This window comes from Mesoplodon bidens (genome assembly GCF_964165515.1).
Source record: "Mesoplodon bidens genome assembly, chromosome: 5".
In the NCBI taxonomy this organism is placed as follows: Eukaryota; Metazoa; Chordata; class Mammalia; order Artiodactyla; family Ziphiidae; genus Mesoplodon; species Mesoplodon bidens.
The window spans coordinates 113,704,500-113,728,947 of NC_138161.1; the positions used below are offsets into that span (position 1 = coordinate 113,704,500).

A 24,448-nucleotide genomic window follows, 5' to 3' on the forward strand; every position below is an offset into this window, starting at 1 on the left:
ACAGTTTTCTTTTTATTTTCATTACTCCACTCTGAGGCACCACTGTCTTTTTGCTTGCCTTGTTTTCAATGAGAAATATGCTGTCATTCTTATCTTTGTTCCTCTGTATATAGCATGTATGTTTTTCTCTGACTGCTTTTAGGATTTTCTATTTTATCACTGGTTTTGAGCAATGTAATTATGATATACCTTGGTGTAGTTTTCTTCTTAGTTCTTGTGCTTGGGATTTATTTCGATTCTTGGATCTATATGTTTATAGGCTTTATCAAGTTGGAAAAATTTTCAGCCATTATTGTTTTAAATATTTTTATGTCCCCCTTTCCCTTTTGGGAACTCCAATTACATGAATATTAGGATGCCTGAAATTGTTCCACAGCTCACTGATACTTTGTTCGTTTAAAAAAATTTTTTTTTCCTCTGTGTGTTTCATTTTGCATAGTTTCTATTACTATGCTTTCAAGTACACTTATGTTTTCTCCTGCAATGTCTAATCTACTGTTAATCCTATCCAGGTATTTTTCACCTCAGACATTGTAGTTTTCACCTCTAGAAGTTCAACATTGTTTTTTCTTTATGTCTTCCATGTCTCTCCTTAATTTTTTGTATGGAACTCTTAATAATAACTGTTTTTATGTCCATGTCTGCTAATTCTAACATGTGTGTCAATTCTTGGTAAGTTTCAATAGATTTTCTCCCTCTTTATGGGTCATATTTTCCTGCTTCTTTGCATGCCTAGTAATTTTTGATTGGATAGCAGACATTGTGAATTACACCTTATTGGCTGCTCAAATTTTATGTATTCCTATAACTACTCTTTTTTTTTTTTTTTTTTTTTTTTTGTGGTACGCGGGCCTCTCACCATTGTGGCCTCTCCCGTTGCGGAGCACAGGCTCCGGATGTGCAGGCTCAGCGGCCATGGCTCATGGGCCCAGCCGCTCCGCGGGCCCAGCCGCTCCGCGGCATGTGGGATCTCCCCAGACCGGGGCTCGAACCCTTGTCCCCTGAATCTGCAGGCGGACTCTCAACCACTGCGCCACCAGGGAAGCCCCCTATAACTACTCTTGAGCTTTGTCCTGGCATGCAGTTAAGTTACTTTGAAAGTCTGATCCTTTTAAGACTTATTAGCCATAACCAGAGCCTAGTTCTTCTAGGGCTTATTATTTTTCACTACTAAGGTGAGATCCTTCTGAGTTCTCAACCTGATGTCCTGAGAATTTCAGGGCAGTAAGCTAGGGTATTCATAGGGCTCACTTTGTTTCTTGTCTCTTGGGGATCACACTGTCCTTTGTTGTTTGATGTCCAGTGTCTTGAAAATTGTTTCTTATATTTTGTGTGGGTTTTGGTAGTTTCAGGCAGGTATATCTGGTCCTTGCTTCTCTATCTTGGTCAGAAGGAGAAGTCTCACATCTTGCTTCCTGACCACAACTTATTCTCCTTTATTTAATTACACTTACTATGACCTTTCTTTAACCCCATTGGGACCTCTAGTTCATGGTGCCCTCTACTATCTCCCAATCTGTTGATACTCTCCTTTCATCACTTTCCTTCCTATGCAGCTTGTATTCCATGATCCATTATTTCAGTAATGCTCTTGCTAATGTTCTCAATTCCCTTGCCCCTCTCTGCTCATTTAACCCAGCTGATTATATGGTAGAGGTTCAATATATTTTTTTAGATAAATAGGTAAATAAATAAGAAAGTAGAGTATATATGTTAATTTCTGATAAACTCTGCCTATATTTCAAAGCTAAACATTAAAAACCACTGTTTTAGTACTACATCTCCTTAATCAATACAGATAATAATTACATATAAAATTAGGTTATCCCTTATATATAAATATCATTTTCCCAATTCTACATTATTTAGGATGGATGCTTGTTGATTTTTCTCAGTAAAAGTCGTAGATTTCCAGGTTACAATTAAGCCAGTTATAGAAAAACAGAATGTTTAAGTATGAATGAAATTTAGAGATAAGTTCCTATTACTTTCCAATATGACAGATGAGATAACTGAGGTTTGGAGAAGATAGATGATTTGGCTAAAATGTTTTTCAAAGCTCATACAGCTAGCTGGTCAGTAGCAGAATGAGGAGCAAAACCAACTTTCCTGACTCCAACCCAGGGTTCCTTCCTTCCCATTGCAGTGCTATATTTTCTTGCCCACGTCTGCTTGTATCCAATACCCTGTGTTTACAGACAATTTGAATGTGGTTTATAGTACAGCTTGCCCTGGCTTCCCAGTGAAACCATTAGCTGCTTAACGATGGAGTAACCATGTGATTTCTAGAACAAGGTCATGTAATCTTATAGCACTACTTGTAATAGGAGCAATGTGGCACATGTGTCATGTTCTTGCACTTACATAAAACATCCTTTCAAACATTAGTCAGTGACTCTGCCACAAGGGATTCAATAAGTTCATATCCCTACTGTGTAACACTTTCTGTGTAGAGTCTGATGCCAGATACCAATAGAGAACTCTACAGGTTAGCATATAAATAATGTAATAAATTAAGCCCTAAGATATGAAAAAGCTCATGTCCCTCTAGACTCATCAGGACATTGTATCCTCAAAAACTGATTCCCGAAGTCTAGAAAAAGTTTCACAAGGAACAAGAAGCCTTCTAATCTTTATACTCTGATTGGTCACTGATGCACTGACCCCATATATATAGGGCCTAATAGTCAGGGATGGAGCCTAGTGAAAATTAGGCAGTGGGAGTAACAGAAAGCAAACAATGACTTAAACATGAATAACATTATTTCAATGCATATGTTTGAAATTCACACACACGCACACACACACACACACACACACACACACCTGTTGAGTAGACCAATATTTGAAATGGGTTAGAGCCAAAATGTACATTATTGCAAATATGACTTGATGTTACTGCTAACGTAGTCGTTCTGATGTTCACCAAATATTTTTAGTTCTTTGCCTTCTGGACAAATAACTTGATCGGTTTGCTGGCCCCTGTTGGTTTTGTAGAGCCATATGACTAGTCCTGGCCATTGAAGTTGAGTCATTTCCAGGCTGGATCATTTAATTTTGGGTTAAAGTCCTTTAGAATTCTATTTCTGTCTGGGACAGTAACTGGCAACTTTAGAAGCTGATCCATCAGCTAGGGTCCCTGATTCCCTATGATGAATAGAGCCAACCCATTATGAATATGTAGTGTTAGCAAGAAATAAATCTTTGTTGTTCTAAGCCACAGTATTTTCAGAGTTGTTTGTTACCACAGCATAACCTAGCTTGTCCTGACAAAGACATCTGCTTTCATTCTCTTCTCTGAATAGAGAAGATATTGTCTTAGGAATAGATAGTGGTAGGAGTACAGGAACATTGGGAGAGTGGTAGGAAAGATAAAGTTAAGAAAGGGACACAGATGTAAAGGGGCCATTCTAAGACAAATATAGACATATGCATATTAAATGCAATTTGGGAAGACATACTAGATTTTATTATTGTCATTGTTACTACTACTACCATGATTATCATTTTTTTTATTATTAGTTTTTTAAACAACCAGAAGATTACAGCCATTACATGCTATGACTCATCCTTAGTGTTGGATAGAGAAAGAGAGGGAGGAGAGATAATTGTAGCTTTTGGAATCTCTTAGGCTAAAGCAATAGTTATGCATCATACATAGTGTGAATTTTGTTTTTTGAGTATATTTTTTCTCTCCCATTTGGACTATACAATTCTTGTAGTTAAGGAGCATATTTTATTTTCCTTTTGTGTACTTTGGGAACAGTTCTAAAGCTCAGTAAAATCAAGCTGAAGCCCAGCTTCATTTGCCATCAGGGAACTGGCATCAGATCCCATTGTTGACCACCTCTTGGGCTGGCTCACAACAGATGCATCAATTCTCACATTTTCATTTCCCAGAGCTTTAGGAATGTTTAACGAGAATCATGAGCATGGTGGTGGGGCAGGGCAGTGAGGAGAAGTGCATTTGCAATCAACAATATCTTTGGAACTGTAGTCCTCCTCATTGGCGACGCACTCAGTGAAGCAAACCAAATGAGAGACATTTTTCAAATTTGATTTTTCATAACAATTGTTTCATTTTTTTTTTAGACATGTGAGCTGTTGGGTTTATTCTCCTTTTTATTGCTCCTAGCCCTTGGCGCTTTTCCTTTTTCAATCTTCCCATTTGCCATTCTTAATTAGAAATTATCTACAGAGCTGCAAAAGTCAAGTGATACATTTAAAAACTCATGGGTGGGTATAAACTCTGTCGAGAGAAGGGTCGGCATTTATCAGAATCCTTTGAATTGTCAGTGTTCAAACCACATGGTAGTTTCCCACACCTGGCTGTGCACCTGGGCTTCTGCTTGCTCCTTTGATTATGGCCTTGGAGATTCTTTGCTAACTTTTCAATTGCTTTCCTTGTTTATCAGTCCTGGCCCTCGATCTCAGATTTTAGCTTTGCTTATCATATGACACACAAACCTGTCTTCTACTCTTGCATTATCCTTAACTCAAGCAGCATGCTTCTTGTTTTTTCAAGTATGACATTATTCTGTGGAACTTCTTCCTACCCCCCAGTGGTACAATGGAGTATTTGCCTACCAGTCTGGTTGCATTAAAAATGGCCTGTATTTCTGCACACTAAAAAATTGCACTTGTTCTATACTATGCAATTGTACTCATGGTACCTACTATGTGTTTGGCACCAGTATAGGCATGGGGATAATCAGTGAAAAAAGCAGACAAGAATCCCTGCCTTCATGGAACTTATTCTGTAGCAATGACAAATCCAATTACTAGTATGATTTGACATGGATCCTATAAAACTATACTGGTTCTTTATCTAGCTAATGATCTATATCTACACGTAAGTTTTAATGTTTTTGCATCCTGTAGTTTTAGTTTTAGTTCAAAATTAAACTTTTATCAGGATAGGCCAAAAGCTGATTGGCTCATACCAGGTATGGTCAGAAGCCCCCTCCTGAGCAAACGTGTTGATCCAAGAAAATAGAAAATAACCAAATGTCACATCTGATTTCTCATAGCCACATGGAGAATGTCATTTTGTTTGTCATGCATCAATCGGCTCCTGGACTAAAACCTGAGCTGCAATGAACTTATTCCATGCAGCCCTTTTCTAGAAGGGCTAACCAGTGCCATTTGAGACTAATTTTTCTATAGAGCTAAGGAAGACAACTCTCTGGACTTACTTTTACAATGTATCTCTCTAGAAATAAGGCTTTGCATTAGATGGGAAGGTATTACACAATGAATGGGAGGGTGTGTGTGTGTGTGTACGTGTGTATATGTATGCATGCTAGTACCCTGAGCTCCCCTTTCATTTGGCTTCAACCAAAAACTTGTCTCTTGAGGGCAAACTGATGCAGCTGGGAGGAGAAAGTCAGCTTCTCCTTAACTCCCCAGTCTGCTGCCTAAGTTCTATGAGTCCAAAGTGGGGTTTGGGGAGAGGAAGCCACATTTACCTCACAACTGTGACTGAGCCATCTTCCTGCTGCCAGGGACTCAGATCTAGGTTGAACATATCTGTTACTTGGGCCCAAGGAACAGATTCTATATGAGTTAATATCTTAAGCCTCTAGTTTGAATTCCTGTGCCTCTTCACAGGGTCTCCCAGAGCCCCATGCTGTTTTTTGATAAAGAGAACTGGAATTCTTTCTGCCTTTGTACTGGTGACTGGGATTTGTCCCAAACAGGCATGATTGGGAACTATTCTTCCCATTGCTGAACCTTTATCAAGCTAGACTTGAGGGGCCCTGCAGTCTGCTGGGAATCAGGTGAGGTAACCAAAGGGAATTCATAATTTAAGCCTATGAAAGACAAAACAAATACTGTACCATACTTCTCAGAATCTGCAAAGCTTCTTTGAGCTTCTAGAGATTTATGAACAGTTATTCCATGAACTCTTGGTTCTTGGACTCATTTTATACTTGGACCATACCTGTATTTATTTTCAAGAATCTCATCATGTGAACTTTGAGGGATGTCTGGTCACACCACAGTTGAAGTCCTCATCAGACTGGATGGAACCGAGATTCCTCTAACCTAGGCTAATACCATATCAGAAAGGCTCACTTGGACCCCTGGTGGAGGCTGGGGGAGTAGTCTGGGGCCCACTTGACTTCTGGGGCACATTCCTGGGCACCCTCTTGGCTCCATAGGAGGCATGAAGGCTGGGGGAGAGGCCATCTTACCTGAGAGCCCCTACCTGTTCCCTAGGTAAGACCACTCCTCCCCAGGTCTTTATGCTTTTCTGGGGAGTAATGAAGAGAAATTTCTAAGACCTGTGTGTGCTCCTCACAGAACCCTCAACCCTCCCTCTCCTCCAAAACTCACAGCCACATTACCACGATCTACCTTGAGACCATCTGGCCTAATTTCACTAATCTCTGCATCTCCGATTAGGTCAGTCACCAGAACTCAGATCCTCCCCTCACTTCTTCCCTCATCCCCTGCACTACTTACATCCTTTGAAGCTATATTTTTTCCTCTATAGCATGTGTCATCATCTGTACTTTATACATTTATTTATTTGTCTGTATTCCCGTCAGAATGTAAGCTCCATGGGGGCAGGGATTCTTGTCTGGTTTGTTGTTGTCTAGGATAGCGCTTAGCACATAGTCGGTATTCAATAAACATTTGCTGAGTGAATAAATGATGTGATGGATATCTAGTATTTATTGAGGGTCACTAATTATTAATAATATTCATTCTCTTGTTTTTTGGATAAATGACCCACTCATTGATCTCTGAGGATGCATTAGCTTTTCCCATAGTCTCCAATAGTTAAGGGGACCCTCCAGAGCCCAAATCATTGCATTACTTTGGCCATAATCTTTGACAGCCTTCCCCCATGTCAAACATTTGCCAAAGAGACCAATGTGTCCAGTGTAAATATCGATGCTATCCAGCCTCAACCTTCTGGATCCCAACCACCACCCCTACTTGCATATGCTTCTTTCAAAAGACATTTAATCCAGGAGAAAACAGCCAGATTTCTGACTATTATAGCCAAATTTGAGGTCTGATGGGAAACTGGCATGTGGCAATGGTCTAAGCAATCATCTTTGTAACACCATCAGGCTCACTGTGATAACTACCTTCTCACTTTAATTTCTAAATCATTTATTCCTCAGAAGCTAGAAATGCTGGGTTGATGGCCTCTCCTAGAAGGCTATGCACCTGTCTGGCCCTACTAGACACCTTGTGCTGTGCCATTAAGCTGGAACGTGATCACTTATATCTTGCAACACCAACCAACCAGTGAGACCCTGCAAGGGCCTCCCCCTTTAATGACCTATTCCATCTCTGAGCTTGCTTTGCAGCTTGCCTTGCAGGGTGGACAGAGAGTATTTAGATCATTTGTAGTGGTCTGGTTTTGAGGTCCCTATATCAATGGCTCTCCAACAAGTTTGTTGGTTGCTTGTCCCAACAAATAAAGCAATATGTCAGCATCTTCAATGCCAAACGAGAATGAAGGAAGAATCTGGGAAGTACAAAGCCTCCTATTTCCATTGCCAACTTCCGGAGGCCTTGTAGGAACTTAACTGTGTAAATCAATTTAAACACCTGCTCCTCTCAGGGCTAAGATGCCCATGCAAGTCCTCATGAATCTATGAGATACCAGAGCAACTCCTGGAGGGCCATACTTCTGAGTCACTCTCAGAGTGAGCGTGCCATACCGGTGAAATCTAAACACTGCTTCTACATCAACTATGTTTCAGTCCCCACTCGCACCCTGGGATCCTTTTACCCTGATTGGTGCCATAGCAACCGCCCAGAACTCAGCATAGCCAGATGTAAAAACTTCACACGATGCTTGGGTATAAGGCCCATTAAAAGGTCACCATTGCCAGGAAACAGAATCTCTGGACATCCTTACAAATAGAATAACACACCTTATTCCACCATCCCGGAAATTCAACGGCAGATACATACAGACCCCCTCCCCCATCACTGTTATGTTTCCCTGTGGCTACCGCTATCCGTGACCAGACACACCCACAGCAAGCCTGGCTATATGATCACACCACTAGCACCCCTCATGGTCATTGGTAAGGCTGGATACAGCACCAGTGCTGTGAAAACCCCCTCCCAGGCCAGGATGGGCTTGCAGAGCTAGCATAAATAGGGTTCATGGGACAGATGTGAGATCCAGCTGTGTATCTGCCCTGAACCCCTGTCTTGGGATTCGACTATTAACAAAGCACACCTTAAAGCAGAATGGAGTCAGAGCCAGAGCAGCTCCTTTAAGGACTGGAGGGAGGGAGGGCTGCTGCACCATCAGATGGCCCAATACAAGTAGGAGGAAGGTGTGTGAGTGGTGTTCCTTGAGCCACTTGGTCACCAGAACTACAATCTTATCCTTGTCTTCTGGCTGCACTTGCAGTTTTCTAAACTTGTCTTCCTTTTTGGATTATGAATTTGGAATTTATTTAAAGGGCTCACATCCTCATAAAATCATTTTTACTGGGGTTCAACACCTTTCCTGTGCGTGTATATTTGTGTACACATAGGTACACACCCACGCACATGCACACACATACACACGGTTGAATTACAGTCTGCATCTCTTCTCATGGCTTTTCTAATACAGATGCAACTAATTGAATCCTCTGCATGCCACCGCATCTCCTCCAACCCAACCTGTTTTCTTATATGCTAAATCCTTGTGTTGCAGTGGGCATGAACTATATATTTGTAAGGAACAGTCATTTTTATAGCATACTTTGGAGTCTAAGGCTCAGCAAAAACGCATTCATACCAGATCTTTCAACAATATGGAATTTCTTATCATCCAAGTTTTATGATCCTCATAAATTCAATTTGTTATAGTCCACATGTGGAATATCTACAGCAGATGCTAGATCCTATACCGCCCCCTTGTTACCATGCTTTTGGGGCTGCCAATGCACATCTTGGTGTGTGCTCAGAGCTACAGAGTAGAGCTTCCTCCGTATCCCACTCTCCTCTCCAGGTAAGTTTTCTTTCCTAATGATGCCTGTTTTATGTTGACGCTAAAATAGTTCAATAATTAGCTTTCTTTGAGCACACAGAGAATTAAAATAGGGAGATGCTCACACGGGTTTATGACCTACATCTAGAATACACTTCAGTGTTGACTATTCTATAATTTACAAAGTGATTCTAATATATGCCATGTTCTTTGAGGATAGGATTATTTCTAACTCATTTTCACAGCCTGTTCAGTGGCTCTTACAGTGTCTGGTACACACTAAGTACTTATTAAGTACTTATTGAATAAATGAGTGGTCCCAACAGCAGTACAGGAGGAAAATGTCAGAATATCAATGGGTTGAGAGACAGATGAGGGCAGTTTTAGAAATGAAACTTCTAAAACCTTGGGCTCTTCGATGGCCAAAAACATGTATGGAAGCTGATGGGAAACAGCTCCTTGTAACCCCTGGGTCCTCGTCTGTGAGATTCAGTGGGAGACTTTACTCTCTCACTATGAGAAATCAGTGCAGGGCTGGAGAAAATAACAGAAAGGCAAGTACTGGAAAACAGGATTTTATGTTTCATGTCTATGATTTTTTTTTTCTTTTGGTATATTTAAGTACTTGAGAAAGTGATTCATCAGTCATCAGATTTAACAAAATCCACTCTCCTTTCGCTACGTGCTTTAGTGTTACAGGAAACTTTCAATTATCTCGACGAATGGAATGGAAGCAAAGGTACACATAATCAAATACCATTTCTATTTGCCTTTGGAAAGTATTATGTCTGCTTTTCCCCCCGCAGGTTTGCTTTCATAATGATTAGTTCTAGCTTGGGCTAATATTAAAATGAGTTAGCATTTTCTCTGTACGATACCTGGTAGAAGAGAAATGTGTTTATGGTAGAGCAAACTCATGCAGGGCTTAGTATTTGTCACAGTTAATCACCCACATGTATAATCTACTTGCAGCAAGTGGGATTTTGAACAGAGCAAAGGCAAAGAGCAACTACATGTCCTGGATTTTAATGGCCTGGGGTAGATGCCCCAGGAGAAAGCTACAGCTCATGTTATGCAGAGTGTGAGTAGAAAAAGAACACTGGACTAGGAGTAAAGCAACTGGGCTTCTCATCCTTGATGCCCTATGCAGGCCATATAACCTCTTTGTGTCTCAATTTTTTTACCTACAAAATGAAATAATGACATCTGTAAATATCTACCTAACAGGTTAACTGCCAAAAGAGAGTAGTGAGGAAAGGGCTTGTAAAAGTATTAAATGCTAGGAAAATGCAAAGCACTGATAGACAAGCAATGAAATATTGTCACCGTCTTTTCATGACCTGTCCTTTGCCCTAACTCCTCAATGCTTGGGGTCTTGGGCTGTCGCTTCTGAAACTTACCCCAGTTAAAAAAAAAAAAAAGTCACATTTCTTAAGGATCCTGCTCTTCCAGAAATAGCTACTTTGATAAAGTCCATGGATCCTAATGAATAGATGTATCCTTTCTCAGGATTTTAGCAGAGATCTTCCAGCTATAATACTTAACCTAGTGGCTCTCAAAGGGAGGTCCCTGGACCACCAGCAGCAGCAGCAGCATCTGGGGATGCAAATTCTTGGATCCACCCCAGACCTACTGAATCACAAACTCTGTGAGTGGAGTCCAGCAATCTGTGTTTTAACAAGTGCTCCAGCTGTTTCTGGTGTACACTCAAGTTTGAGAACCACTGACTTAGCTCAAAGGAAAAAAAAGGAAAGCTATGAGTTGGGCTCTTGGACACGCTACTGAGAAACCTTCATTTCTCTGAAGGAGGTAGGGGAAGACTTAGGGGACTTTTCAAATCATACTGCACAGTCGTGTGTGTGTGTGTGGGGGGTGGGGAATGATGACCGAGAACATAATTTTCTCAGGGATGTCTTTTTCCCAACCACCTTACCTAAAAATGCATCACCCCTCCCCTAGCACTCCCCACTTCCCTTTCTTGATACACTTTTCTTTGTAGCATTTACCACCTTCTGATATGCTGATATTTACCTATGTATTCGTTTATCGTGTTTCCCCCAGGTGGAATGTTCACTCCACGAGGGCACTCTACTTTTTCACTGCTGTGTCCCCAGCTCTGAGAACTGTGCATGGTCCTTAGTGGGCACTCAATAAATATTTGTTGAATTAGTGAGTGAATGAATGACTACTGAACTTGGGAGATAAGAAAATACTGGGTCAGACCAAAACACTGAAACACCTGCAAGCACTCTTCTTACAGCATGGGAGACTTGCCTCTCTGTTCTTGCTTTGGGCTCTGAAATAAGTCTGCAAACAAGGCTTGGGTAACTGCCATCCTCAAGGGTTCAGTTCACTATGCTGTTTGATTATCATTACAAAGTTGCTGTCTGGCTTTTCCTAGGCTGGGGATAGTGTGCTGATTGATCAATACGTTCATAGGGCTGGCTGTGGTTAGGGGGCAGTTTCTGGGTATGCAAGAGACTGGAGTGCGACATAGTAGGGAAAAGGCAGTCTAAGAATAGAAATCTACTGAGTTCTAGTCCTCGTGCTGCCCCTAACTTGCTATATGGTCTTAAGCTAACTGCTTAGCATTTCTGGGTCTCAGTTTCATCTGTGGATCTCAAGGATCTCCAAGGTCCCTTCCAGTTATAATTATATATCCATGCAAGTGTTCCTTGATTAAAAATGCCTATCTCCTCCACTGGTAAGCTCTGTGAGAAGAGGGGCTGAGTCTATATTTGCCCACCTAGTTCATAATGCCCAGCACTTAGGGACACTCAAAAATTTTCTGAGTGAGCAAATCCCTGTGAGAACTGAATGGGGATCTCAGCCTCATCAGACTGTGCTCTACAAAACTAAGTCCCAGGTATGAGGATGTGGGCTGCAAAACCCTGACCTGGAAGGGATCTCCAATCACAGGAAGAGCAGGATGCTGGCTCTGCCACACGCCATCCCCCCCTCCCAGGGCACACAGAGGTTGCAAAATTCATTAAAGACCATGGCAAGGTACAAGGGAGAGCCCAGGCTGGGCACTGGCCATCAGCCCTGTGGTCTGAAGAAGCATGGGTTTGGGGATCAGAGACCTGAATTTGAATCACAGATCTGCTATTATCTAGCTTTATGACTCTGTACAAGTTATTTACTTCTCTCAGCTTCAGCCTCTTCATCTGGAAAATGAAGACAGTACTGCTTGCCTCTCAGGATGGCTCTGAAAACTAGAGGAGTTGATGTATATCAAGTGCCTTCCCAGCATCTGGTGTGAGAAGGGTGCTCAGTATATGGAAGGCTCCTTGTCTGGTCCTGCCTTCTCTGCCCCTTACAAGGTTTCTAACAAAGCCTCCTATCCCAAAGAACTGGCCCAAGTTGGTTATTGGCTCATGAGAGTGCCCTGGCCAGTCTGGCTGAAGGGGGATAAAGATTGGAATCAAGAGTGCTTCTCAAAATATCTGCCTTTGGAAATACATATTTTTATTTGCTTCTAGTTTGCTGAGATTTTGAAATTTGTTACTTGCTCTAACTTGATATCAAAAGGTGCAATTTTGTAAATAAAGTTTAACAACCAGTAATCACTTGAACATGCTGACTCTTATCACTGAACAGAACAAATTAGAACTTGACCTCCCTTTTTGGCTGCCTTTGTCTCTCCTTCTGCCTTGCCCTTTCTCTGGCAGAGGGAATTATCCTCCTGTTCCTGCCCTGCCCCCTCCACTTTCCCCCATCACACTCATCTACTTCATATGGCCATCTTTATTCTGGAAAACAAATTCTGCTGCTAGGCAACCAGAAGACAAAATCGCTGTGGTTGACATGATTCTCATTAGTGACTGCAATTGCAGTGGTGCCGCAACTAGGCCAGACGTACACTCATTGCATCTGTCCCCAACAAACAGATCTTTCCAGAAAGTGGGATGGGGCGAATTCTTGGTATAAAATTAAGGGCCTCAGCACTCAACAGAAAGTATTTATAAATCACTGTATATCAACAGCCTGCTTTAGAATCATTTTATTAGAACACATTCAAGAAAGTGACATATGGAAAAAAGACAGCAGCAATTCTTAGTCATGCAAATGCCCGTGTTAAGGTTCTCCATTAGATTTAAATTCAAGTACAAAGACAGTCCTTTCCTGAGCCAGGTGCAATTCCAGAGAATGACACTTTGAATTGAGAGCACGTTTCCTTTGCAAAGTTCAGAACACTGAACAAGTCCCATCCTCACAATAAGATTGTGAGATACATGGAAGTGTAAACTTTCAGGATTTTAAGGAACCCTTTACCCAAGCCCTCCCCCATAACCCAGTTGAGGGAAGTAAGCGCAACTTGGGGACCGCTTAGAAATAAGGTTTAGTCTATTGAAAATAAAGCAGTGGGCCTTAAAAAAATTAGAAAATGAATATATATATATACATATATATATACGTAATGGAGTCAGCTTTGCCTCTTGCCTTGGTGTGGGGTTTCCATGAAACTGTGTTGGGGGTAGGGGCTCTCTCTTGAGTGTTTTGAAAGTTGAAGGACTTTTTTTTTTTTTAACTTTTTATTATGAAAAACTGCAAACATATACAAAAGGGAGAGAATGATATAATAAATACGCACGTACCCATCATCTAGTCTCAACAGTTATCAACACGTGGCCAGTCTGTTTCACTTACTTCTTCTCCCACTTCCCACCCATCCCCTAACAGGACAATTTGGTAGCCAAGGAAGGCTGGGAGGGTGACCTGTGAACCAGACACCTCAGGAGTGAGTGAGGTTAGGGAAGAGCTAGAAAACCGTGACAGAACCTGGGTAGGCTGAAGCAGACAGAATACTTGTTGGGAGAAGTGGTTCCTGCCCATGTCTGGGAAAGGCTGCAGTTCCCTCATCTTCCATAAACCATAACCGTAAACTGTTCCTCCTTCCTCCTCCCTCCTTCTCATGATACGGGGGAAGGCAGGCTGGATTAGAATGATGGGTTTTTCCAGATTGGGGCCACTGACAATAGAAACATTCAACCTGGAGAAGAACTCCAGGGACAAGTACGTCCCTCTGATGAACCTGCCCACTCACATGGCAGACCTCTAGGGCAGCGAGGGCCCGGGGGTGCCTGGTGTTCAGATTGGGAGCTGGGGGGGTGGTGGTGCGTCGGGCCATGGGGCCTCTCACAGGTCCCTACTGTCCCACCATTTTAGACTTTGGAGAGAAGCTCGGCAACCTCGAATTGCACCCAGTAGAGAAAGAAGCAAGGGGCCCCGAGGGGTGAGCCCATGGCCCAGGGGGGCAGATTTTTGCCTGGAACATGTGGCCCTCTGAGCAAAGGCTGCACCCCACCCCAGCCCTGCCAGAGCAGTCTCAAGAGAGGTGGGTGATGGGAGTCCAGGTGGGAGGTCCCAACGGCGGCACGGCTAACCCGGTGAGCTGCGTGCTAAACGTAAGTGGAGAAAGGATCTCCAGGTCCCAGGTACCACCGAGGAGCAAGGTTGCCGTCCTGTTAAGAAAAGGGCCGGGGCTCTGTGATTTGCATATAACTTTGCAAAAATTTCCATGAGATTCCTGTAGCCTTTTATAGAAAACAGAGTGAAACCATCAGTGCGACCTAATGTATTTCTAGCAACCCAACGCACAGAGTGCAACCTGGCAAACACACAGTCATAATTTTAGAGGAAATGGAGGAAGCAGAGTGCGGTGTAGGACAGTGCTTGGTCTGAAGGTTCAGAAGAAGCCAACCGGGTCCAGGATCCAGAGGAGGATCACTCACTGGACACTGTTAACTGTGGAACACTGTCAAAGTTCAAATCTGTATACTGTTCCTTGCATTAGTTCCCAGTAGAGCACTCCGGCTGTGGCTTTCCAATTTCCCAGACAGATAAGGAGGAGGAAAGCCAGGAATAATATAAGTAGGGACGCATTAAATATGAGGTCCAGTGCACCAAGGAGGGAAGGGGGGATGGGATGAACTGGGAGATTGGGACTGACATATATACACTAATATGCATAAAATAGATAACTAAGGAGAACCTGCTGTTTAGCACAGGCAACTCCACTTTGCTGTACAGTAGAAATTAACACAACATTGTAAAACAACTATACCCCAATTTAAAAAAACATACGAGGTCCAGTGGCAGTGATCATTAGTGTTTATTTCATACCCTTTTTGTTTTGTTTTGTTTTCTTGTTTCAACTCTTTTAGGGGCCCTATGCCCTACCAAGTCTTACCATGACATTCAGTTGGGGGAAAGAAACTGAGAAAAGTTTACCCATTTATGCAGCAGATTTTTAGTAGCAACTGACTTAACATTCCTGATTTCAAGTGTTTCCAGGGTCCATAAAGTGGTAGTCTGGACTTTTTCTAAGGCACGTGGTGGGTTAGTGCAGGCTGCAAGGCCAGCTGAGGGAATGGATTACCGAGTGAGGGAGTGAGGGAGCCATGCCAGAGACCCCATATCCCAGTGTTTGTTCCACCATCTCTACTGGGCCATTGGAGGCAATGGAATCATCGTTTCTTTAAGAACAATGGCCCCTCAAAGAGAACCAACTTCTAGTGCTATTGGAAGAGTGACATATTTTAAAAAGCAATGGCTCTTAGCCAGGAGAAAAATTCAAGATGAATTAAAGAGTATGACCTTCCATTTGACTGTGGCTCAGCTCATGGTATCAAAGGCTGCCTTATAAAAACGAGAAAAACAGTATGAGACTCTCTTAGTAAGACCTCCAGCCAGGCAAAAACTGTTCATTAAGGGAGAGAAGACACTTCAGCATCAAGTTCAAATGGCAGTTACCCTGAGCTGTGGGGAAGATAGCAGGTGCTAAGGATTCAGGAGGGAGATGAGATTCTGAAGAAAGCCAGGGGCAGTACGCACGCATTTGTGAAAGGGCCAAATACTGGGCTCACCTTTTCCAGGGCAAAAGGGACTCAAAAATTTTAAATCATATTTTCCTTTGCATAATGTTACACTTATGGACTGGGAGGGGGGCAGGTAGCATCAGCTGTCCTGATTAGCTAGTCCTCCACATCATAATTCACTGTCAGTACCAGTTTATAGATGTGCTATTACATCTGTAGAACTTATTTTAGTGGCAGAATTTAATAGTCTTACAAGCAATGAATTTCACATTTTGTTCTTTATGCAATGTTTAAAATTCTGAAGGGGGAGAACAGTTCTAAAAAATATTTTTAGTGTCATCATTATTAATAGCTAATTTATTTATGTCATTTTTATTATCACTATTATTAATGGCTAATATTTATTGCATGTTTACCATGTGCCAGGTGAAGTGCTGAGTGTTTGGCACACATCATTTCACATAACTTGCACCACAACCTTATGGGATGGGTAATACCATTACCCCCATTTTGCAGATTGAAGCACTGAGGTCCTGCCCAGGATCATACAACTGACAGTGGAGGGGCTGAGATCTGAACTGAGGTTGGTTTGACTCCAAAGCTGTCCTAACCACTGTGCTAGGTTGCCTTTTGTAAAGGAGAATCCATCTGTTAAATGATATTTGTATGTGTGTAATGTTTGTGGATTCCAAAGGTCTTAGAAAGCATCCTTCACACATTTGGAGGATCCATGTTATCCTTGAAGACCTAACTAGAAGTGGTTTGGGTCACCTCATCATGTGTATTCATTAGATTTTGCACAAAAACCTTTATCTCCTTTTAAACCTCAAGTTGTGATGGTCCCTGTGTACCTGCAAATCTATCTGATGATGGTTTGATATGTGAGACATATAAGAAATGAAGGCATGTAAGCAAACTGAACACTTGTTCTCCAAAACTCTGAGAAAATACATACACATTTACATAGGAAGCCATTGTTTTATATGGCCCAGTTGATACCTTAAAAGAGTAGTTAACACCAATGCATAGCTCTTTAAAAATGACTGCCATTCATGATCTCATTGAGATGATTTTCTAAAAATCTGGCCTAGGGCAGACTAGTGGGAAAAGTTTAAGTGGAAGTGTGGTTAAAAAAAAAAAAAGAAGGCCGTTAAATTTCTTTGAAATGCTAATGATCTCTGTTATTTAGAAAATAACTCTCTGCTTGGAATTCACAGATATCCCATATCCAATCACCCTCTACCTTTGGCATTCTGATTCAACAGGCCAGTGAGGAGCCTGGGATGCGTTTTTTGAAATGATTCCTCGGTAATTCTAAGGGTCACCTGGTTTGAAATCCTTAAGGCAGAGGCCTTTTCTATGTACCAGCCACTCCATGGTTGGAAAACCTGAGTTTTGCAGCATTTCAACTGCATTTTCACATCTGCCAGCATACATTGTCCAGAAGCACTTGGGCATTTTCCATGAGGAGGAAGAATCAATGAGACCCATTTTAATAGGACAGCAGCTTTTATTAACCAGACCTCCCCCGAATTCTTTTTTTTTTTTGGGGGGGGGCACCTATATTGAGATTTCTCCCAGCTCCCTCTATTTAGGTGCAGACCCTTTCATAGGAACAGATTACTTATTTATTTAATATACTGTAGGTCTCATTCTAATATCAGACACTCATAATACGAGTTTTCTGAGTTATGATGAGATAGATGTTCTACAGTCCCTGGGTGCACAAGAGACATCATTGGACATCCAATGGTATAAAAATTGCCATAAACGGGGCACATATTTGTTATATTATAGATTTCCATCCTTTCTTGTTCCACAAAGAATCTGAGGTGGCTATTTTGCAATATATTTTTAAATGCATCTTCAGTTGACTACATATTCTAGATGCTTCTGTCTGATGGATTTGGAAGCCACTGAGGCGGGTGTGTGCTTGAATCACTAGTCCTGTGGCCAAGACATAATAAACAGCCTCCTCTAAATTCCTGACTCATGCCATGCTCCACTAGACACAGCAGCCACTGAGCAGTTAGCACATGTAATACACAGAACATGGTCTGTTCTTGGTTTCTTATTCTTTTCTTCCCCTTGTTCTTGGTTTTTTAATTCAGATGCATTTCATTCAGTTGGTCAGGAGGGAGAAACAGTAAGACTTACAGCATTTGGGCCAAAATGTTGCTTTGTGTGTTTCTGCCTGAATCACCCAACTGTTTTCGTTCATGAACTTGGCCAGCAGAAGGCAGCGTATACAGTGGACGTGAGAAAGACCTGGGTTCAAATCTCAGCTCTGCCACTTTCTGGATGTGTGACCTTGGGCAATTATTTAACTTCTACATTCCTCCTCATCTGCAAAATGAGGATAACGATACTTACCTTGAAGAATTGTGAGGATGGAGTGAGAGATTATACATAAAACGCCAGGCTCATAGTAGGAGTTCAGGAAGAAAGACAATTGCTACTGTCAGTCGTTTATGCTCTGGATGCTTCCTTACAGCAGCAGACTTCGTGCTTTTCTCCACCTGCCCAATTTCAGCAGGGGCTTCTAAGGGAAAGGGCTGTATGTTTTTCAGTAGATGGGTGGGGTCCTTGGTGGGGACTTCACTGCTTTGTTTGTATTCCTCCATTACACACAGGGAACTGCAAATCCCATATTAACTGGTTTAAAAGAGACTTTTTCCACCTCAAATTTCAAACTAGGGCCCGGACTGGAAATGTTCCTTCATCAGAATGAAAAACTGAGATACAGACAAGTACAAATGTTGAATCGTGCAGAGAGAAAAGACATAAACATCATGAAATATGTTTTCAGTTTAGCTCTTTTTCAAAACTGATTTTTGTGACTTTCTTTGTTCTTTCCTGTTTCCTACTCTACTTTTGGCTTTTAGACATGCGTGTGTGCCGCTCATCCTGACCCCAGGGCTCCTCACTGGGAATTCGGTAAGGAGGTGACTGGTAAGGAACAGTTGGCCGAGCAGCTTGGTGAAGAGCAGGGAGGCCTTGGAGGTGGTGCAGAGCCAGGCTCTGCTATGTCCCCTCCTGGCTCTGAGGCCAGGGGGTCCCCACTTCCAGAACACCGCCCCAGAGGAAAGAAATGAGCCACAGCGAGGAAGAGTCACCCTCCCTGTTTTTCATCTTTCCATTTCTCCTTCCTCTCTTGGAGAGAACCACGAGACTAGGCGGGGTGGGAGAAACATCCTTGACAATGTTTGTTTCATGCAATTTTTTTGTTCCAAGTTCAGGAAGGTTAGAAACTGTCTTTTTACCAAGAATTCTAATCAGAAATTTCCCTATGTCCTTAGACACTGGGAGATGAGGGAGGAGGAGGGAGGGGAGGGGGTGGGGGAGCTGTGTGTTGACCTAATGATGAACCTGCTGTTAGGAACCCTACCGCCCGTGCAGGGGTGACCCATCCCTCCTACCCCAGGTCCCAGTGTCCCCACACTGATCACTCAGGAAACCCCACCATCTGGAGTCACAGGGGATTAAAACCAAACTGGAAACGTGTCTGCCTTTTCTCTCTCCCACTGCATGTATCTCTTCATAAAATCTCTTCATGAACTTGAAAGTATATTTCGAGCTTTTCCTCACCTTTTCCATACTTTTCAAAACAGCTGAGTTTGGGGGGAAACCCTGATGAACTCCCTATCCACCTCTCCCACCCCTACCCCAACCCCCAAATTTTCCTTCTCTTTCCTTCCACTGTCCAAGGCTCCTGATCTTCACAACCAAACAAAGTTGCCAGTTCCTCAGCTCACAACCTTCAGTAACCTTGGCCCATCCTGCAAGTCAGCCCAAATTCACCATCTGGTCACTTTCTCTCATCTGGAGATGCTGAGGAGAAGTCCATCCCTCTGTTCCCTACTAGGCCCCTGCTTGTCCCTTTGTCCTTGGTTCACACAGAGGGTTGATCTCAGCAATCACCTAATAATTGTGTCCTATCCTTAAAAATAGCATCTATTAGGTTTTTGTTGTTGTTGTTGCTACTAATAAAAATAGTTTGACTTATCATAGAGAATTTGGAAAAAGCCACCATCCAGAAATAACCACTATTTACTTGTTGGTGTATTTCCTTCATCTATACATACATGCATACATATATGTATATACGAATAATGTATATATGCATACAGGAGCACAAATACACACACATGTATACACATCCACATTCCTTTTAATGTTTAACAGAAAAATTAGTCTTTCATATTTAGAGGGAAAAGGAAGACCCCAAGCAGGTGGGAAAGAAAAATAACGCCAGGCTGCAGCTCAGGTAGGCTCTTCACCTGTGCCAGCTGCGGCCATGAGCCTTTGGAGCACCTGGCTTATTGGTTTGTAATGTCGCGGGCCTGATGGCTGAGGAAAATATCCAAGCTATCCCTGCCTCCCAGACCACGTAGATGAATCCTTCTTAGAGAGCAATATGGGAAACACATTCAGAGACGCACAAAAGTTCATAAATATACACAAACAGAAGTTATACACATAAAACATATTCAAACAAGTCTTTTCTGAGCCCTCTCTGTGAATGCCCAGCTCTACCTCAGTGCATTGCGGATAACACAAGGTATCACACGTGAGCTTTTGTCTTTGTGGGTCTCAGGACTCAGCTGCTGAGACAAAAACTAACCCCTGGGAAACAACAGCAGACTGAAAGGAGATGGTTTCTCACAAAGTGCTGATGAAAGGGGCTCCAGAGATCATTCTAATAATGAAGAAAATGCGTTCCAGCAACATTCTTCCCGAGGTCAGAAACATATCTATCAGGACAGAGAGAGAATTTTGGAGACACAGTGATGCAGTGTATGTTAGACATATACTAACAAAGGCAATTATGATTTGAAAGATCATTATATTTTGGTGAAGATGATCACACATATCTACCGGAAAACATGTTAGAGGAGAGGTCCCCCGGGGAGGCGCAAGACCAGGAGGAAGTGGCCTGTTTATCAGGATGCTCTAGGTCCTAGAGAATGTTGCTGTGGTTTGGGAGACATGTTTCTCCTCTTGAAGCTCCCAGAGATAGACTTTATATATTATATAAAAATCTGAAGCCAGGCTAAGGAATGTGCAATCACTGTGATGATCCAGTGGAATGTTATTTCAGGAGGAGGACAGAGAATGAAGGAGAGCTGAGATGGATTCGAGACCAAGCTGTGGATGGGGATGTAGGCCAGGAGCAGACCCGGGAGATGGCATATGAGCTTAGTTTCAGTTCTGTTGAGTAGACTGCAGTGAGTCATCCAAGAGCAGTTATGTCATAGACAGCTGGTTGTGGGTCCCAGAGTGGAAAGTGAGGGCTAGAAACAGACATCTTTCAACTCACTGTTAAGAGTGCAACTTCATGCTAAGTAATATGGAAAACACAAAGTAAAACATATATGCTTTGGATGTTAAAGAATGATATGCGATTTTGGCAGGGGGTAGGGAGCAATACTGTTGGCTCAGAGGTGGTGGCAGGAGATTAATGTGGAGTAGTGAGCATTTCCATGAAGGAGGCATGAGTCAGGCTGGCAGTGAGGGGTGGGTAGGATGTGATCAGGTAAAGTCGGTGGGCATTATAGGAAATGGAAGCAGCAGGAGCGGATCACAACGTGAGTGGGGGCACTCGATTGCCATTGTTTACTTTGTACCAGATGCTGTAGTAGACAGTAAAGAGAGAAGCAACATTAAGATCAAGACATGATCGTCAAAAAACTCACAATGTAACATGGGAGAAAGACATACAGGCAACCAATTGTTTGGGAAGTGCAATTTGGTTGCAACATAGAAATTGCCAATATTCAATCAACCATTTTGCATCCATGAAAATGGCAGTTTCATATGATTCCATCTAATATAAGTGCACTATAGTGTTATATAAAAGGTAAGGGTCTCTAAAGGATCACGCAGAGGAAGGAAAACTATATAAATGACTTTGGAGGTGGGCCTGTACTTTATTCTAAATAAATGTGCTACTGAAGTCTTTTAACAGATAAGCGAGATATTGAAAGAGATGTTTTAGGAAGATGAATTTGGTGTCAGTAGAAAAGATAAAATGAAAGGGCAAAATCCCAGAAAGCAGTGGGGGACATTTAGGAGGCTACTTAAAGAATTTAAGCAAAGGGTGACCAAGGCCTGACCAAGGTGGTGTGACAGACATTTTGAGGGAATCATCCTCAGGACTTGGCAACAGACCGGCTGGCTATTAGGGGATATGCCCCCAAATGGATCCACAGATACAAACCTGGGTATCTGGAAAATCCTGTTTCTACCCCAAACAGGGAAGTCAAACCAAGTTGCTGGTTTGAAAGAAAAAGAAAATTTTCTGATGCTGAGACTGAGGGAAGCCGACATCAAACTGGAAGGACCTACAGTGACTGTGTTCATTATGTCACCATTTGGTCTTATATTTGCTTGCTGGTTTCCTGGTTCTCCAGTAGAACTGAGTGTTTGTAAGGTTGGGGACTGGCCTGTTTGGTGTCACTGCAGCATCTCCAGCCTGCAACAGTGCCTGACACATAGTAGGTGCACAAAATAATGTGCTGCGTGAACAAACAATGAATATGGAACTGCCGTTAGGAGTGACGTCACTTCAGAGATATCATGTTGGAATTTTTGTCATGGACCTCAGTATGGAAGCAACAAAAACTACTGTTGAAGGTGGGGGAGGATCTGGAGAAAGAAGAATCAGGAGAAGTTCCAGTGCAGGGAGCATGTAGTCACAAAGAGGTGTGAGATGGCAGAGGGAAAGGAGATGCTTGACGGTAAGAGGGAAAGAAGAGGTGTTGGATGGATGTACTGGGTGGAGGTGGGTACAAAGCATGAGATTCAGAGCCTGTGGGTAGTTTCACTTTAGACTCTCTCTGAGTCTAAGAGAAAGAATGAGAGCGTAAAAGGACAGTTACACATCAAGGTGAAGATAAGAGTAATTCTGTAACTATCATGCTAAACAAACAAACAAACAAAAAAACTCTCAGTGTTTCTTGGATAATACTCAATAAAATCTAAATTCCTTTCAATGGTGTCCAGAGTCTGCCCTGATCTGACCCAACCAATCATTTCAGCCTTGTTTCCGACAGCTCACCTCACAAACTCCACACTTCATCAGGCATATTTACTCTGCATGCCCCAAACTTATCCTATATTTTCCTTTCTCCCTTTCCCTGCTCTTGCTGTTTGATCCATTTAGGATGACTTTCCTCTCCACTCCCAATACCAATGCTGCCTGGATAAGCTCTACCCACTTGGTAAAGTTTAATGCTGAACCTTCTCTAATCTTCCCAAACTAGGTAAGTTTGAGTTTCTTAATAATATTTGTTTCCCATTTCTAGTTCTCTTTCTTACCCACAATGCCCAACACATTACCTTGTGTTTATTGGGTCTTCGTTTATTGACTTAACAACTATTAACTGGGTCCCTCCTGTGAATCAGTATTTCGTTAGATTTGGTGATGCAGTGGGGGTATAAAACAGATATGTCTCCGCCCTCGTGGACTTAACATCTGGTGTTGGAGGCAACTGTGTAACCAAACAAACGCTTATATAGTAAATAATGGTGGTAAGTTCCAAGAAATAACAATACAGAATGCAGTGAGAGATATGACTTGGGGAGGGGAGTTAGTCAGAGGGTCAGGAAGGGCTAAGATCTGAAAGAAGAGAGAGCAAAAGGAGTGGGAAACAAGGCTGAAATGAGTGGTTGGGTCAGATCATGGGAGACGCTGGAGAGCAAAAGGAGAAAGGATTTTCCAGGCAGAGGAAACAAAGGCCCTGAGACGGCAAAGAAACCTGACACATTCAAGGAAGGCCAGGAACGTTGCGAGGCAGGAAACAAGAGGAAGGGTGGCTGCAGCGAGAAGAGGGCTGAGGTCCAGACAATGCCCTCGTAGGTCATGTTGAGGACTTTGGTATTCACCCTAAGGGCAAAAGGACCCTCTCAAAGGGCTTGAAGCCATAGATGCGAAGAGCTTGCATTTGAAAAAGATCACATTGGTCTCAGAGTGAAGAAAAGATTAGAGGAAAGTAAGAGTGAATGTCTGGGGACCAATTAGGAGGCTTCTTTCATAGGCCATGTGTGATAGGACAGTGGCTTGGACTAGAGTGGATTACACAGACCCTCAATAAATGCCAAAGGAGTGCAGAATCAGTGTTTTGGAGTCAATCACTAGGACTGAGAAAAGCTGAGTTTCACCTTTACAAATCTTTCCACTAATGTAAATCATAGTCAGCGTCACCTCAGCTCTCTAAAACCCGTGGGAAATGTGTCTTTCAGGATAATCAAGTGTTCTGGATGACTAAAGATAAACAGCAACGCCACCTTTTTCTCCCCATTTAAATCTTTTAATGAATATCTTTACATCTCTGACTTCTTAAAAAGCAAAGTACACGGAACATAATTTCCCCATCTGTTGACAATTACACAAACCAACATGAGTAATAGTTATGGTGTAGTACAAAATACAAAGGATGTTGTAAGACATGCCAGGTCATAATAGCACTCTTGGTACCTTCACTAAATAGAACCCAACTGCTGGAGTTTTATTTCCTCCTTCAGCTTTTGCTTTCATAGCTTTTCTGCTTCCTCTCTTGCTGTCAACAGCTCAGCCTTCGTGGCTATTACTGTGTCTATATAAAAGTAACTTCCTCCTCTTCTAATTTTCTTAGGGGCTAAGTAACTAGATGACAGAGATGGTAAG

General features: G+C 42.3%; 1 protein-coding gene across 5 annotated transcripts in view; it reads right to left on the reverse strand.

Annotated features, from left to right (window-relative positions):
* Positions 1–12,998: 12,998 nt before the first annotated feature.
* The window catches only part of LOC308618179 (kalirin), a 467,155-nt gene continuing 455,705 nt past the window's right edge, over positions 12,999–24,448 (reverse strand). For 4 of the 5 annotated variants that reach the window (XM_081235674.1, XM_081235672.1, XM_081235671.1 and 1 more), the window contains exon 34: positions 12,999–14,424. In XM_081235674.1, coding sequence (XP_081091800.1) covers positions 14,362–14,424 — 63 coding nt within the window. In that variant the 3' untranslated portion in view covers positions 12,999–14,361. Of the gene's footprint in view, positions 14,425–20,432; positions 20,535–24,448 lie in introns of those variants that run through there. The other variant, XM_081235673.1, reaches the window with a different exon arrangement.